General features: G+C 40.5%; 1 protein-coding gene across 3 annotated transcripts in view; it reads left to right on the top strand.

Annotated features, from left to right (window-relative positions):
• ATP6V0A2 (ATPase H+ transporting V0 subunit a2) overlaps nucleotides 1-16,982 on the top strand; it is a 46,431-nt gene that overhangs the window by 24,796 nt on the left and 4,653 nt on the right. For all 3 annotated transcript variants that reach the window (XM_058281260.2, XM_071209757.1, XM_058281261.2), the window contains 11 exons: nucleotides 721-814; nucleotides 1,635-1,847; nucleotides 5,592-5,742; nucleotides 6,009-6,145; nucleotides 6,966-7,153; nucleotides 7,238-7,328; nucleotides 9,228-9,346; nucleotides 9,978-10,188; nucleotides 12,764-12,883; nucleotides 14,565-14,684; nucleotides 16,061-16,178. In XM_058281260.2, the coding sequence (XP_058137243.1) occupies nucleotides 721-814; nucleotides 1,635-1,847; nucleotides 5,592-5,742; nucleotides 6,009-6,145; nucleotides 6,966-7,153; nucleotides 7,238-7,328; nucleotides 9,228-9,346; nucleotides 9,978-10,188; nucleotides 12,764-12,883; nucleotides 14,565-14,684; nucleotides 16,061-16,178 (1,562 nt within the window). The remainder of the gene's footprint in view (nucleotides 1-720; nucleotides 815-1,634; nucleotides 1,848-5,591; nucleotides 5,743-6,008; nucleotides 6,146-6,965; nucleotides 7,154-7,237; nucleotides 7,329-9,227; nucleotides 9,347-9,977; nucleotides 10,189-12,763; nucleotides 12,884-14,564; nucleotides 14,685-16,060; nucleotides 16,179-16,982) is intronic.

Genomic DNA, 16,982 nt, shown 5'->3' with positions numbered 1-16,982 from the left:
GAGAAAAGGTCAGAAGAGGGGGAGAGGTTTGCTGCAGAAAATAGCTAAGCAATTGCTTGGAAACCAGAGGTTTTTTTTTTCTCTTTTTAATTTAAAGGTAATTATTCTTGTAGTTTTTGGTTTTGCTTTTGTGTTCTATACCTGTTTAATGACCCACCTATACTGGTGAATTTTTAAAGTTTGGAATTGGCAGTGAACTTTCAGGAATCATTGAGGGCAAGAATGGAATTTAGATCCAAGAGAGAGTTTGCTAAATTACTGAACAATCCCTTTAAAACTTAGGCCAGCTCATTTCACTCTCCCACTTAAAACTCTCCGGTGGCTTCCCAACTTGCTCAGAAGAAAGCCCAGATCCTTATAGTGGGCCGGCCCTTGTCACATCTCTGACCTTCCCTTTTACTACCCTCGTTCACGCTGTCCACTCCTCTTCAGCCTTGCTGACCGTCATGCTTTTCTTGAACATGCATCTGCATGGGCTTTTCCTATGTGTGAAGCTCTTCCCCGTGTCCACATGCTTGCTGCCTCCCTTCATTCATTTCTTGCATGCAAGTCCTGACCAAGGGCAGGTGCCTGTGTCCACTCCCTTTTTCTCCCAAACGGCAGGTTTTATTCCACTTTGGAAGGGATATGCCTAGGTGATGAATTCAATAAAGTTCTAGTTAAGATAGAGCCTCTTCTAGTCGTGCCTGGTGTGAGACGGGGTTTAATTCTGTCTTCTAGTTACCACTGCCATGTTTACCCCTATCCAAATACTGCCGAGGAGCGGAAGGAGATCCAGGAGGGCCTCAGCACCCGCATTCAAGATCTTTATACTGTGAGTAAGCAGGAAAACAACCTCCTTATCTGAGGACATTCAAGAATCCGTTTATTTTAATTCTTTTAAATTATGATGGGGGTGGACAAAAGAAGATGTGTTAGTAAGATTGGAGTGTCACTTAACTCCTTCTTCATGGTAGTTTAATCTTATCAGCCCATTAGAAATCTAGGTAGTAATGATGGAACTTAAAAAAAAAAGATTCTCTTTTCATCTTAGATAGATTGGAGTGTACTTCTTTATCACAAAAGACAAGCAAGCCCCATTTAGAATGGGTATTATTTTACACTTCTGTTTCTACTTTTATCAGTTAGGGTTCTTGATAGCAGGTACAGGAACAGACTCTGATTCATTTAAGCAAAAAGAGAATTTATTCAAAGAATGTGATGTGATGGGGGTCGGTGGCTCACAGGGCTGACGGGGGACTGGGGCCAAGCTTGGGGTGGGTAAGAACCCAGGGAGCTCTGGAGCAGGGAAGCACAGCCATTGTCCCATGCCCAGGAGAGCCAGGCCATTGTGTTGCCAGGGTGGTGATGGCTCTAACCATTTCCTGTGTCCTTGTGTCATACCTCCTGAGAGGCAGCCTCCCAAGAGGGGGCACCTGGTTGGCTGAGCTTACGTTCTCTGGCCCCCTTCTGTTAGTTCCGAGGGCAGGGAGGGGAAGGAATGACTCCTTTGACTGCCACCCTGGGAAGCAGGTCCCTGGGAAGCCCTCAGTGGGGAGGTGGGGGAGGTGGATTCCCCTAAAGCAGCCAGGGTGTTGGGTGGGCAAAAAAAGAAAAATGCCCCCTGCACTGAAGGCCACTCTGTCCTCACCAAGGTTCTTCACAAAACCGAGGATTATTTAAGGCAAGTTCTGTGTAAAGCTGCAGAGTCTGTCTACAGCCGTGTTATCCAAGTGAAGAAAATGAAAGCCATTTATCACATGCTAAACATGTGCAGCTTTGACGTGACTAACAAGTGCCTCATTGCCGAAGTCTGGTGTCCAGAGGCAGATCTGCACGAGCTGCGCCTAGCGCTCGAGGAAGGCTCGGTAAGTTTGCTATTGCTTGGCCTGGCAATGTAGAGAAAAAGGCTGAGCAACTTTCCCTTGGGAAGTGAAAAAATGATTAACCCAGAGAAATGGAGAAAATGAGGGTGGGGGGTATATGGGTACCGCTTATATTTTTCGAATGTAACATTTAAAAAAAAATAAAGAGATTGTAGAACCAAAAGAAAAAAGACAAAAATGAAAATTTCATAGAAAGTACTGTATTGACTCTTCTCTGGAACTGAAATTATGGAACGCTAGTCGTTCAGTAATGTATGTGCTTTATGCATTTTAAATTTGCTCTTTTGAGTAAGTCATACATTCATGTGGTTCAAAAAATACAAAAAGATATGAAAAGAGACAGTGACCTGACTTCCTTCTATAACTGTACCCCCTGAAGGTAGCCGCTGTTGTTAGTTCTGTTAGGTCTTCAAGTTTCTTAAGCACAGCAGTTATGAACATACATTCTTTTTCTTCCCTTTTCTTAGTGAAAGGTTGCATGCTATTCATATAGTTCTGTACCTTCTTTTTGCCTAATAAAACTTCCCTGTTCTTTCTTTTACAACTGTTTGATTTTCTAGTGTATGGATGTACCATGGTTTGTTTAACTAGTTTCCTAGTCATTAGGTGGTTTCCGATGTTATAAATACCATTACAATGAATAACACTGGACGTTTTGTACATGTGCACACTATCTGCTTGATAAATTCCCAGAAATGGAATTACTTCATCAATTTTGATACATATCTCCAGCCATTGCATTTCTTATAGTGATGTTGAGTTCCTCTTTTCATGTCTAAGAGCCTTTTGTTCATGTCCTTTGTCCATTTTCTATAGGGTGTTTATCTTTTTCCTCCTAATTTCTGTTTGCCCTTTGTCTGTGATAGGAGTAAAAATATTTTTCCTAGTTTGTCATTTGTCTTTTGACTTTGCTTACAGTGTTTGTTTGTTTTGACTCACACAGAAGATTTTTGTTCAGTGTAGTTGAATTTATCAATCTTTATTTTTATGACTTCCCAGTCTAACAAGTAGTTCTCCCATGTTCCTGAGAGTTTTTCCCTACATTGAAACTTAGTTCTTAACCATGGAAATTACAGGTCTAGGTATTTCAAATGGCAATTAAAGAAACAAGTTTTCCTGTGAGGGTTTTTGTTAACTACCTTGGTGCATTACATAATTCTATGATGACACAAACATAAAATGCTGAGTACTAAGAAAGAAAGTAATACACAAATATAAGTTTTTTTTAAAGAGACGTTTATTTTAAAGACTTTTTGTTATTGAAGTAGTGTCAGCTTTGAGAGATGTGACTGATTCACTTGTTTGCATGTTGCTCGTGTGTGTGCTTTGCTTTTTAACCTCAAAGACCCCTGAGTTCCATTTGGATGTAGTGCATGCAGCTGCTTCTGCCCTCCCCTGCATGTACATACCTCATGTTTTTTTTTAAATTAATTTATTCAAGTATATCACTCATACATAAACATACATTAACAATAAGTGGGGAAGTGGACTTGGCCCAGTGGTTAGGGCATCCGTCTACCACATGGGAGGACCGCGGTTCAAACCCCGGGCCTCCTTGACTGTGTGGACCTGGCCCCTGTGCAGTGCTGATGTGCGCAAGGAGTGCCCTGCCATACAGGGGTGTCTCCTGAGTGCCTTCGTGCAAGGAGTGTGCCCCGTAAGGAGAGCCGCCCAGCGCAAAAGAAAGTGCAGTCTGCCCAGGAATGGTGCCGCACACACGGAGAGCTGACACAACAAGATGACGCAACAAAAAGAAACACAGATTCCCGTGCCGCTGACAACAACAGAAGTGGGCAAAGAAGAAGACACAGCAAATAGACACAGAGAACAGACAACTGGAGTGGGGGAGGGAGAGGGGAGAGAAATAAAATAAATAAATCTTTAAAAAAAAAGAAAAACAATAAGTGTATAATAATAGTTGTGAACTTACGAAACAAACATCATACAGGACTCTCATAACTCACCCTACCACCAATAATTTGCATTGTTGTTAAACCTTTTTAAATAATGATTAAAGAGCATTGTCAAAATAGTACTACTAACCAAAGTATTTTCTGCCAACCAACCCTATTGTTATTATCTTTATATCATTTATATATGAACATACATTAAAAAATAAGTGTATAGTAAATGTTGTGAACCACCCTCATGTCTTTTGAGAACTACTTACTAAGACATTGGTGGCCGTTTATCTTCCTACTGTGTGGCTCTTCTTAGTCACATCTCTAAATTTCTGGCTCTTTTGATGTCAGGATCATACAGGGATTGAACCCAGGACTTTGTGCATGGGAATCAGACACTTAACCACTAAAGCTATATCCCCCACCCTGGGTTTTGGGATTTATGGGGGTGTAGTTTTGTTTTAAATGTCCATGGATTTTTGGTTTCACTATTAGTTACTCTCCTTTTTGAGAGAACTCAGAGAATTTCAAAATGATGCCACTGCTGAGAAATATATAATTTGACTGCAAAATCTACTTTTCTGGATTTGCCTTATTTAAGGAGGGTTTTTTCCCCACGAAACATTGATGTAATACATTTTAGAAGTTTTGGAGGAAACTTGGCCCAATGGTTAGGGCGTCTGCCTACCACATGGGAGGTCCAAAGTTCAAACCCCGGACCTCCTCGACCCGTGTGGAGCTGGCCCATGCGCAGTGCTGATGTGTGCAAAGAGTGCTGTGCCACGCAGGGGTGTCCCCCATGTAGGAGTGCACCCCGTAAGGAGAGCCTCCCAGCACGAAAGTGCAGCCTGCCCAAGAATGGCGCCGCACACATGGAGAGCTAACACACCAAGATGACACAACAAAAAGAAACACAGATTCCCAGTGCCTCTGATAAGGATAGAAGCGGTCACAGAAGAAGACACAGAGAATGGACACAGAGAGCGGACAACCGGGGGAGGGGAAGGGGAAAGAAATAAAAAAAAGTTTTGGAAACAATGAAGGAAAAATATAATTTTTCCATTCTAGTAAAATTAATATTGACTTCTGGTTTAATTTTTTTTTTTTAAGGATTTATTTTATTTATTTCTCCCACCCTCTTGTTGTTTATACTTGTTGTATCTGTTCATCTTCCTTGTTTCTTTAAAGGAATCAGAAACCGAACCCAAGACCTGTGATGTAGGAGGGAGGTGCCTAATTGCTTGAACCACCTCTCCTCCCTGCTTTACTGTGTCACTCGTGTTTTCCTTCTTTTGTCTTTTGTTGTGTCATCTTGTTGTGTCAGCTCACTGTCTTTAGGAACCAAACCAGGGACCTCCCATGTGGTAGGCGAGAGCTCAATTGCTTGAGCCACATCTGCTTCCCTCTTATCTTTTTTTATTTGTTTTTTTTATTAGATAATTGTGTCATTTTCTCTAAATTCCTCTTTCTTGCACCTTTTAAAGAGATACTGTACGTAAATATTTATATTAATAATTTCTGGGAATATGTCCAGAATATAAACATAAATACACACACACAAATATATATAGATAAAATAAGAAATGCATCATCCCTCAGTGCCTCCCTTCACTCTTCTTCCCACTCCTCTTGCTCGCACTCTTCCTTCTACAAGACTACACACTCCCAGTGCAGCCCCCAGCCTCCCCAGCTCCTCCTGATGTGTTTGTGATACTTCACCTCGCAGCCCCAGACAGAGCCTGGCACATAGCACGTGAACCAGTATTTGTTGAAAGAGTCCTTGGATAGTAAATAACTTCTTTTCTTTTCTTTTTTTTACGTAAAGAGAAAGAGCAGTGCTACGATCCCCTCGTTTATGAACACAATTCCAACGAAAGAGACACCCCCAACTCTAATCCGCACCAACAAATTCACCGAGGGCTTTCAGAACATTGTGGATGCCTACGGGGTTGGGAGCTACAGAGAAGTGAACCCAGGTTCAGAGCCCAGATTTTTGAATCTTTGCGTTTTATATTTCATTGCTGCTTTTTCTCCGTATGAGACTATAATAGATATTTGAAAAAATGATGCCACTATTACTATCTTGTTATCTTATTTAGTTTAAGCTTCTAGATTTAACTTCATAATTTTAGATAGAGAATTTTGGAGACAGTTAAGATCATTATATATTGTGTTGTAATTAACTAAGGTTTTCTGCATTTGCTGTTAACCACAAATCTCTTATCCATTATTTTTCCTGCAGCTCTTTTCACAATCATCACTTTCCCTTTTTTATTTGCCGTGATGTTTGGAGACTTTGGACATGGATTTGTGATGTTTTTATTTGCCCTCTTGTTGGTATTAAATGAAAATCATCCCAGACTAAATCAGTCCCAAGAGGTAAAAACATGAACTCTCTATCTCATTATATCTGCTTGGTGTACATTTGTAGTGATTATCTTCCTTTTTTTTTTCTTTTTTTTTTTCAGTTAATTTTTTATTTTTAAAGAATCTTTAGAGTACATAAATGTTACATAAAAAATATAGGGGCTTCCCATATACCCCTTTCTCACACTTCCCCCATTAACAAAGTCTTTCATTAGTGTGGTACATTTGTTAGAGTTGATGAACACATATTGAAGCACTGCTACTAACCATGGTTTAGAGTTTTCATTATGGTTTATACTTTGCACTGCACAATTTTATAGGTTTTGACAAAATGTGTAATGGCTTGTGTCCATCATTGTAATATCATGCAGAAGAATTCCACTGTTCCAAAAATACCCATGTTACACCCATTCTTTCCTCTCCCTCCCCTCAGAACCTCTGGTACCACTGCCTTTGTATCAATAATACTTGTATCATAAGTCTACTCAAGTCCATAGTTGCATTCCCCCCTTATGTTTGTTCTTTCCTCAGTCTTGAGGATTTGGGATGGTGACGCCCACTCTGTTTCTGATTGAGAGGTGGGATTATGTTCTGTTTGACCAGAAAAGAGACATTTCTTAAATGGTGTTTTTGGCGAGGACCACGATTGGCCTGGTGGAGATGTATAGCTGCGTGCTGTGTCATTTCTGTGTGATGGGGACTTCTGTCATGTTGTCTGGTTTTGTGAGCAGCACTCAAAGAAGTGGTTAAGAACATGCCAGAGCTAATTTTTATCCCATTGATATGTTTTCCCAGGAATTATATTTTGATGATCACATTTTGCTTTTCACAGATCATGAGAATGATTTTTAACGGTCGCTACATCCTTTTACTGATGGGCTTGTTCTCGGTGTACACTGGCCTCATCTACAATGACTGTTTTTCAAAGTCAGTAAACCTTTTTGGCTCTGGGTGGAATGTGTCTGCCATGTACAGCTCAAGTCATGCTCCGGAGAAGTATAAGAAAATGGTTCTTTGGAAGTAAGTGTCATGTTATGGAATGCTGTTTTGGATGGACCCTTCCCCTTCTGTGCAGTAAACCTCTCGCTCTGCTTCTTGTGACAGCAACAGCCTGGTGAGGCACAGCAAGGTCTTACAGCTGGACCCGAGCGTTCCCGGAGTCTTCCAAGGTCCTTATCCCTTTGGCATTGATCCCGTGAGTGCTGATTTTCCCATCATTGTTTTCCCTTTTCCCTGTGGTACTACCAAGCTCAACTCTCATGGCAGTTTCTCAGATGATCAGCACTGCCCTCGTGGTCGTCCTTGAGGGGGAAAGTGCTGAGGGTGGTCACTTCCTGGAAGCGGTTTCTAGATGACAAGGGAAGCTGTGGCGTGTTTGGAGAGTGAGGCACGCCTGTGAGACTTGATCCACAGGAAGGTCCACAGGAAGGATGTGGCTATGTTCTGCCATGTTTTTTGACCTATTTTTACTCTCGTGAAAATGACACTTCAGAAGCCATTAAATGTAGACTGTTTCAAAAAAATTTTTAAATAAGAAATATGCCAATTATTTTCTACCCTGTGATCCAGAAAGAACTAGTACAGAATTCTAGAGATAAAAGGGAGCTTAAGGTTACCATGGTGCTGTTGAGGTGGTGGTTTGCAGTGGGAAGAGCGTACGGAGAAGACATCTGGACTCCTGCCCCTTCCCCTAGCACACGTGGAGAAGCTTTGTGGGCTGAGTCCTCTTAAGTGAGCCATCTGATCCCAGCGCGTATGGGAGTCTTCCGAGTCATTTCTCTTTCTTCAAAGAGGAGTTGAGAAACAATCTCAAAATTGCTTTGGAAGGATATGGAAGTAATTGTGTAGCAAATTTTTTTTCCTGCCATTTTTTTTTTTTTGACCACAGGCAGGAAAATAATTTATTGAGAAGCTCTCCCAATGGAGGGGGTCTGAAAAACAGACTTCAGCCCCCCCACCAACTTGGTGGGGGTCTGAAGAGAGGCTTCAGTGCAGTCCTTTTTCCTGCCATTTAAAAAAAATTTTTTTTAAGATTATTTTTTATTTATTTCTCTCCCCTTCCCCACCCTCCCCCCCATTCTCTGCTTTCTGTGTCCATTTGCTGTGTGTTCTGGGTCCACTTGTATTCTTGTTGGTGGCACTGGGAATCTGTGTGTCTTTGTTGCCTCATCTTGCTGTGTCAGCTCTCCGTGTGTGCAGCACCACTCCTGGGCAGGCTGCATTGTTTCGCACAGGGCGGCTCTCCTTACGGGGCACACTCCTTGCGTGTGGGGTTCCCCTATGGGGGGACACCCCTGCGTGGCACAGCACTCCTTGCGCACATCAGCACTGTGCATGGGCCAGTTCACCACACGGGTCAGGGGGCCCTGGGTTTGAACCTTGGACCTCCCATGTGGTGGGTGGATGCTCTATCAGTTGAGCCAAATCTGCTTCCCTGTGTGGAAATTATGAAAAAACAAAAAACCAATGGAGAAAACATGTAGCATTCCTTAATCTGAGCTTTTAATGGTTCTGTTCATTGTCACCTCTACACATACTTTTTGTAGTTTAATATTTTAGCTTTAAGTCCCCTCCCTCTCTCCCCAGAGGGACCTGCCATGCTTCTGAACTTTCCGTTACTCTTTACCTTCTTTTGTGCATTTGTCTCTTAAACACTAAGGTCATGTTATTTGCTTTTACTAGGCTTTGAACTTTATTTTGTTTTTTAACAATCTATGGCCTTGGTTTAAGAAAATAAATACTTCCCAGACTGAAGGTATCAAGAAAACATTCTGAATTTTTTTATTTTTTATTTTTATTTTTTGTGGTGCCAGGGCCAGTGACAGCCCAGGACCTCAAATGTGGGAAGCCTGCACTCAGTCACTGAACCACATTAGCCCCCCTGAGCCAGCTTTCCTTTTGTTTGTTTTGCTTGTTGTTTGTTTCTGTTTTCTCAGGAGGCACCGAATACTAAACCCAGGACATCCCACCTGGGAAGTGGGCACTCAACCCCTTGGGCCACATCTCTTCCCAAGACAGGAACTTTTTGGAATGTTATGTTTATTCTAAGGCAGTCTAAGAAAGTTAAAAATTTCATTTTTTGCTTTGTTTTTAGATTTGGAACTTGGCCACAAATCGCCTCACTTTTCTAAACTCTTTCAAAATGAAAATGTCTGTCATTTTAGGAATTATTCACATGACTTTTGGAGTCATTCTGGGAATATTTAACCACTTGTAAGTACAGATTTTTTTAAAGCAATATTTAAGTAAAAGTTTGTTAAGAAATTTCTTAAACTTTACGTCTTGACAGTAGGCCATGTTGATAAAAGGCTGCTAATATGATGGTACATTGTGTAATGTGATTCTTTTTGCTTTATGTAGTTTTTTGGTGATTTCAGGCACTCATTTGTTCAGGATATCTTTATTGAGCAAATACTATATGCCAGGCACTGTTCTAGGCACTAGGGATTCAACAGTGAGGAAGACAGAAAAATGTTTTTGCCCTCATGGAACTTAAATTCAAGTGAGGAAGACATGTAACATGTAATTTTTCTCATATTATTTTTTACTTTAGAAATTAGAAAACATTTTGTTTTTTGTTTATTAGAACTTACTCTTAAGAGTACGAGAGTATATCATTTTTCTCTCCCTAGATCTGATAGTGAGGCAGTGAATCATTTTTGCTGTCTTGTGCTTGCTGTCCCCATGGGTATATCTGAAACACAAGTATGAGTCATTGCAAGACAAATGCTACACTGAAACAGACTCTTTCTTCAGTCACAAAGAATTTAAGATTTGTTTACTCTTTATTTTTTGTCTTCGTCCAGTCTTATTTATGAGTTGATCAATGACTTCTTTTTCCTAGGCATTTCAGGAAGAAGTTCAATATTTATTTGGTCTCCATCCCAGAACTTCTCTTCATGCTCTGCATCTTTGGATACCTTATATTTATGATTGTCTACAAGTGGCTGGTTTATTCAGCAGAAACCTCCAGAGTTGCTCCTAGCATTCTGATCGAATTTATTAACATGTTCTTATTCCCAGCTAGTGAAACAAATGGTCTTTATCCTGGGCAGGTGAGTAATCCTCTTTTCTACCCTCATGAACATAGAAGACGTCTTCCTCGTAACCTTTTTGTTCTGGTCAGTGGAAGGTGAAAGGTGCTTTCCACAGACCTGCTAGGAGTGTGGGCGGCTTTCTTTTTCTCTGTGTTGTCACTGGAGGCGGCCAGTCCTGCTCTGAATGCTTGCTGCTGGAGGCTCTGCTCGCCAGCACAGTCCAGAGTCACTGCCACTCCACAGCCGTCAAACCTGCTGAAGAAGATATGTCCATGGAGGGTTTCCAAAGGCTACCCAGTTACTTCAGAACTGAGCTCTCATTCCGCCACATCATCTGAGAACTGGCACATGGGCCCCAGCACACTGGCCTCTCAGAAACGGCTCTCCTGTAGTTTCCTGTTTGTGGCGTGTCACCCACATTCACAGTGTAGCATGGTGGCTACGAGCTTGGGCTCTGAGGTCTCCTGCCTGCCCTTCTCAGAATCCCACCTCAGCCACTACCTTGAGAGGGAACTTGGCACAAATTAATTTACTGTACCTCAGTTTCCTCCTCTGAAATGGCAATAAAAATAGGACCTAGTGCATAGTGTTGACTTAATATGTCCAAAGTGCATAGAGGAACATGTGGCACATACGGACTACTCAGGAAACATTGGCTTTGGCTGTAATTATGTTAAGGGTCATTATGCCTAGAGTGTCTGTGAAGGCATAAGGGAAAATCTCCCCGGGGCTGGTATCAGAAGTTGTGTTTCTCCTGAGGCATGTTTTCTTGTTTGTTTTTTATCTTGACCCTGTGAATGGCCCATTTGGTTTTGTTTTTCACATTCCATTGACTGTTAGAAAATTTTAAGTCCAATTTAAAGCTCAACTTATGCAACTGTGGACCTTCATTTATGAGCTGCATATTTGTGTTTGTTTTTTTTTAGGTACTGGGGCTAGGGTTTGAACCCTGGACCTGGGACCTCATTTGTGGGAAGCTGGTGCTTAACCACTGAGCCACATCAGCTCCTTTAAGTTGTTTTTTTGCTTGTTTGCTTGTTGTCTGTTTTTTTTTCTTCTTCTTGTCTTTAGGATGTACTGGGAACCAAATGTAGGCCCTCCCATGTGGGAAGCAGGCACTCAACTATTTAAACCACGTCTGCTCCCTATTTGTACTCTTCTTTGTGAATTTTTTGAGTTTCTACTTTTATTTCTATTTCTCCCATTCATGATTTTTAAAAATTGTGTTTTATCATTCTTTTATTGGAACTTTATAGAATGATGTATACAGAAATATATCAGGGAGTTCAGTGATTGTAGGTGCTATGGTCTGAAGGATGGAGGGAGAACTGTCTTTAGTTCGCACCTACTGCATACCTGGAAGTACACTTTCATAGATTTTTCCTTAAATTCTTATGATGGCCCTATGAGGGAGAGGCTGCATCCCTGTTTTATGGTGATGACCCATGACTTGGGCAGGCCTAGTCGCTCAGCCACCAGTGGGACCGGGGTCAGACCCAGATCTGCCTGACTTCATAGCTCAAAATTTCTGATCCAGCTCTACCTGTGGCCCCACTTTTCTTGAGATTTAAAGGGGCGAATCATGATGATATGCAGTGATGAGATATACACACACAGTATTCCTTAGAACCTGAGTAGGGCACATTACTCTGGGAACCTATTTTTAATATGGGGACGGCCACAGAGACCTTTTTAATATGAGGATGGCACGGAGAGTGCAATGTCAGATCACTTGTTTTCACAGCCATCTTTCAGTTCCTTTAAAACCACGCAAATTGTAGTGGCCGTGTAAGCATGAATTTGTTTTTAAGTAACTGCAAATCCCCCTTCTTTAAAAAAATGTTTTTGGCTTTGTTCTGTGGTATGTCAGTATTTTTCACATGTAGAAGTAAAATCCATTTCCTACCTGGTCATATTCCTCAAGTAGTCTACACAGGAAAAAAAAAATTAAAACCAAGAATAGAAAAAAAAGTGTTTTGCTTAATGTTTATGTTTTTCCATTTACAGTGTATTCAGAAAATTATTAGTTGAAGATTAAATTCTATTTAAATTTTCCTAAAAATTTCTTACTGACCTAAACGAAATATAATTTCATCACTGTATCAATATTATTCATTAATTCTAGAACTCAGGTACTAGTTTAGAAAAAAAATGGCATTTGAAACATACAATTTTAAAAATTTATTTTGGTAACGTAATATAAAATTTGTAATTTTTACCATTTTTAAGTCTATAATTCAGTGATGTTAATTACATTTGCATTGTTGTGCTACTATTTCCACCATCCATTATCAGAACTTTCCATCACCCCAAACAGAAACTCTCCTCCCCCAGCTCCTCCCCCATTTCTCCTCCCCCAGCTGCTGGTAACCTCTGATCTACTTTTTATTCTATGATTTTTATGATTTCGTATTCTAGATAACTTATATAAGTGGAACCATGCAATAATGACAAATATAATTTGATTAACGTTTGCCTTCTTAATAAGTAAAGGAACATTTTATTTTTAGTAATTTAATCAACCACATTAATATGACACTGTGCTAGCATGTCTTTGTATTATTAATTGATTTTTCCCTTTCCACACTAATAGGAGCATGTCCAGAGACTGTTGTTAGCTGTCACAGCTCTGTCTGTTCCAGTTCTCTTCTTAGGAAAACCACTTTTTTTGTTATGGTTACACAACGGGCGGAGTTGCTTTGGAGTCAGCAGGGTAAGTGTTAGTTTAGATACATTTTTGTAAATTGCGAGCAAAGTCTATTTTTAAAAGTATAAGTATAGAAAACACCTTTCAGAGGGTCCTAGTCTCTTGATGTAACAACCAAAGCTTCCTTTATGGGAAGTGGATGTGGCTCAACTGATAGAGTATCTGTCTACCATATGGAGGGTCCAGGGTTCAAACCCATGGCCTGCTGGCCCATGCATAGTGCTGCTGCGTGCAAGGAGTGCTTTGCCACGCGGGGGTATCCCCCATGTAGGGGAAGCCCATGCACAAGGAGTGCATCCCACAAGGAGAGCTGCCCCGTGCAGTAAAAGCACAGCCCTCCCAGGAGTGGCACTGCACACATGGAGAGCTGACGCAGCAGAAGACACAACAAAAAAGGGGCACAGATTCCCTGGACCACCAAGAACACAAGCAGACACAGAAGAACACACAGCAAATGGACACAGAGAGCAGACAACAGGGGTGGGGGTGGGGGTGATGAGGGAGGAGAGAAAGAAAGAAAATAAATCTAAAAAAAAAAAAAAAGCTTCCTTTAGGTGGAACTTTAGATGTGGCCTGTTCTGCAGAAGCTAAATGCAAAGAGCCTGCTATGTTCTGCACATTTAGAAACAGGCCCTGCTGTAGTAAACAACGCATCTATTGAGAGTTTTAATTAAATCCTTCATTACAGCTTGTCATAATTAAAAGGTTTTTCCTTATTCTTGCCTTTTGATTTTTTTCTTTAAAGAGATTTTTATTTAAGTAATGTAATTCAGTTGTAGAAAATGTGGGAATATAGGAAAAAGTGTCCTTTAAGTCCCAATACCCAGGAACAACCACTGATTTCAATTTGTTGACTTTCTTTCTGGTTTATTCCCTTGTGTGTCTAGCTCTTCATTTTCTTTCTTCCTCCCTCCCTCCCTTCCTCCCTTTCTCTCCTTCTCTTTCTTTCTCAAATCAATTTTATTGATACATATTAATAAAGCATACAATTCATCCAATGTGTCCAATCAATGGTATTTGATATAATCACATAGTTGTGCATTCATCACTTCAGTCATCATTAGAGTGTTTTTTTTTTTTAAGATTTATTTCTTTATTAACCCCCTCCCCCATCTGCTCTCTGTGTCCATTTGCTGTGTTCTTCTGTGTCTGCTTGTCTTCTTAGATGGCACTGGGAACTGATCCTGGGACCTTCCAGATTGGGAGAGAGGTGCTCAATCTCTTGCACCACCTCAGCTTCCTGGTCTGCTGTATCTCTTATTGTCTGTCCTCTGTGTCTCTTCTTGTTGTGTTCTCTTGCTACACCAGCTGTCTTCTTGGGCCAGCACTCCTGCATGGGCCAGCTTGTCTTTACCGGGAGGCCCTGGGAATCGAACCCTGGAGCTCCTGTGCAATAGATGGGAGCCCAATTGCTTGAGCCACATCTGCTTCCTAGAGCATTTTCTTATTTCAATAATAATAATAATAAACAAAATCCAAATTAACAGCATTTTTTGCCCCTCGATCTTTTTATGCTTCCCCTGCTCTACATAACTGGTTTTTATGGCTATTTTCATTTTCTTTTAAGGGACCTTTTTGTTCCTAAAGAGTTGAATCATTATGAGAAGCAAAGGGAATGTACCTTTGATTTTGTCAAAGCTGTGCCAATTTAGAGGCATTGACTCTGTCCTCTTTTGGTTTTTGACAGAGTGGTTATACACTTGTAAGAAAAGATAGCGAGGAAGAAGTTTCTTTGCTGGGAAGCCAAGATATAGAAGAAGGACATAACCAAATGGAAGAAGGATGTAGAGAAATGACAAGTGAGGAGGTAATCTTTTAAATTACAATACTGATAAAATTGAATAGGTCAGTTGAGCTTTCATTATGATGATCATCATGATAAAAAAGATAATTAGCAATCTAAGATATAAAGATATACTCAGAGCTTTCCAAATGCTGTTTTGGTAATAAAATTTGCATCATAATATAAGAGTTTTAGGTCAGCATTTCATTGTTTTGCTTTTACAGTGGGATTTATGATATTAAGTGATTTAAGGTACCATGAACGAACATTGCTTTCAAAAGATTCCTCTATCTCGTCAGTACTTTTTCGTAGTTGCAAGGAATAGAGACTCAGTCCACATTTGTTTCAACATAAAATTTACTGGCTGATGTTGGAACAGAAGTTGGTCTTAGGATGACTAGTTCCTGGACCTCCAACTCCAGATGACCTTGGTTGGTCTTGTCTTCACAAGTTTGCTTTATATTCTTAAACTATTTGGCTCCATGATGTTAGAACCATGGCCATAGCTAGTTCTAGGGTTATTTTCTTCAGTCTTCCACTAACTAATTGCCATTAGGAAAAATCCCAAGGGACTTCCATCACTGGCTTGGTTAGGAATACTTGTTATTTCTAGGCCAGTGACGGTGGCTAGGGGTACAGGGCTGGACTGGGGAAGACGTAGTTATCCCCGAAGAAGGGAGGTGCTCTTTTAGGCAGACAAATCAGAACATGCCTGCTCCTCTGATCTGTTTTATTTTCTTAGACACTTTATTTGGCCATGTAGCAAGGATTGAATTTCTTATAATCTATGTTTTATAATTATTATGTAATTTAGTGTTTAATTTGAAACAATAATTTCATAGGACCATATAAAAACAAAAAAGCAGAGCTGGAAAGAATGTTGGAGTAGTCTTGCCCAGAGTTGCAGCCTTTTTGCTATCAGGAACTCCTTTTATACTTGTGCCTGTGGACCTTGTGTTTAGAATGCTCTCGTTTATTAAACGCACATTTATTAATAGTCTCCTAATCGTGTTGTTAATAAATGGCTATTTGATTTGACTTTTTATAGTGGCTAATATTAGCTCAGGACTCTCACCGGCATGTCTGTTATGGCAGTTTTGGCATTATAATTCTTCTAGTCCAGCCCCTCAGTTTACGTGTAAGACACAGATGCTTGATGAAGAAGGTGGGTGAGGGGAGTGGGAGGTGGGACCCTCTGTGGGTCATTAGGTTAGTTAGAGGCAGAACGGTGAATAGGACTCAAATCCTGCGAGTCACTATTCCTTATACCCCAGCATGTTCTCACCAATAATCCAGAAGCCATTTCTTTCAATTTAATCTTGAAAGTGGACTAAAGCTTTAACTAGTAAAAATGTGCATGTAATGTATGAATCTAATCTATGTTATGTAATCTCTCTCAGTTTAATTTTGGAGAAATATTAATGACCCAAGCAATACATTCCATCGAATATTGTCTTGGATGCATTTCCAACACTGCTTCATACCTGAGGCTCTGGGCGCTTAGTTTGGCTCATGCACGTAAGTTTTTCCTTAGATTTACAGTTCTCAGACTGTGTGCTCAGGTACCCTGCATTGCTAATGTGAACTCGCAGGGAGCATTTGGGATATTTTTAAATTTTCAGAGGGAACACAGCACTGTCTTTCTAGGACTGTGTGAAATAGTACTCTTAAGTTGTTTGGACTTAACTACTTACTAGACATAAATAACTCTTGGGTATTTCTTTTGGCCAAGGGCTGTGAAAAATTACTGAGATACTAAGTGCTTTGAAAATTGAGAAGGCTTGGGATTCTTTGGCATAGACATTTTTCTTAGTATTACTGTTCATTTTATTCTTATTATCTATTCAGGCTTGCCTTATAAAGTATGAATATTTAATTACGTCAAGTGAGTCCAAAAACAATGCTTGTGAATAGTGTTGATAACAAGGATTCCTCCCTTCGCATGGTTCCAAATGCACACACTTCAGTCACCATGGTTTAGTTATGTAACACAAGTCCCGCAATAACAGTTCAATTTCAGTTACCATGTGTATATTACCTGGGAGTAAGTGCATCAAGTACGAACTTGACTGCTAGGCCTTCAGCCCACGGATCACGTATATCACACACAAGCTGTGTGGTCAGTGGCCAGTCGCGTCACTTCTTTCAGTGTCTTTTGGTGATTGGTCACTGTACCTGTTAGTTCATGCGCCAGCAGCGAAGTGCAGCAGCTGTGTTGCTGCCTTGTCTCCCAGTGATAAACCTGTGTGATGGTTTTTGAAAAATGAATTATCAAAAGAGGGAATGGGCCAACAAAGACGAAAGTGCAGCTATGAAGCAAAG

This window comes from Dasypus novemcinctus, chromosome 19 (assembly GCF_030445035.2).
Source record: "Dasypus novemcinctus isolate mDasNov1 chromosome 19, mDasNov1.1.hap2, whole genome shotgun sequence".
Classification (NCBI taxonomy): Eukaryota; Metazoa; Chordata; class Mammalia; order Cingulata; family Dasypodidae; genus Dasypus; species Dasypus novemcinctus.
Note: the sequence above shows the minus strand (reverse complement) of the source record. Positions and strands in the feature narration are given on the sequence as shown.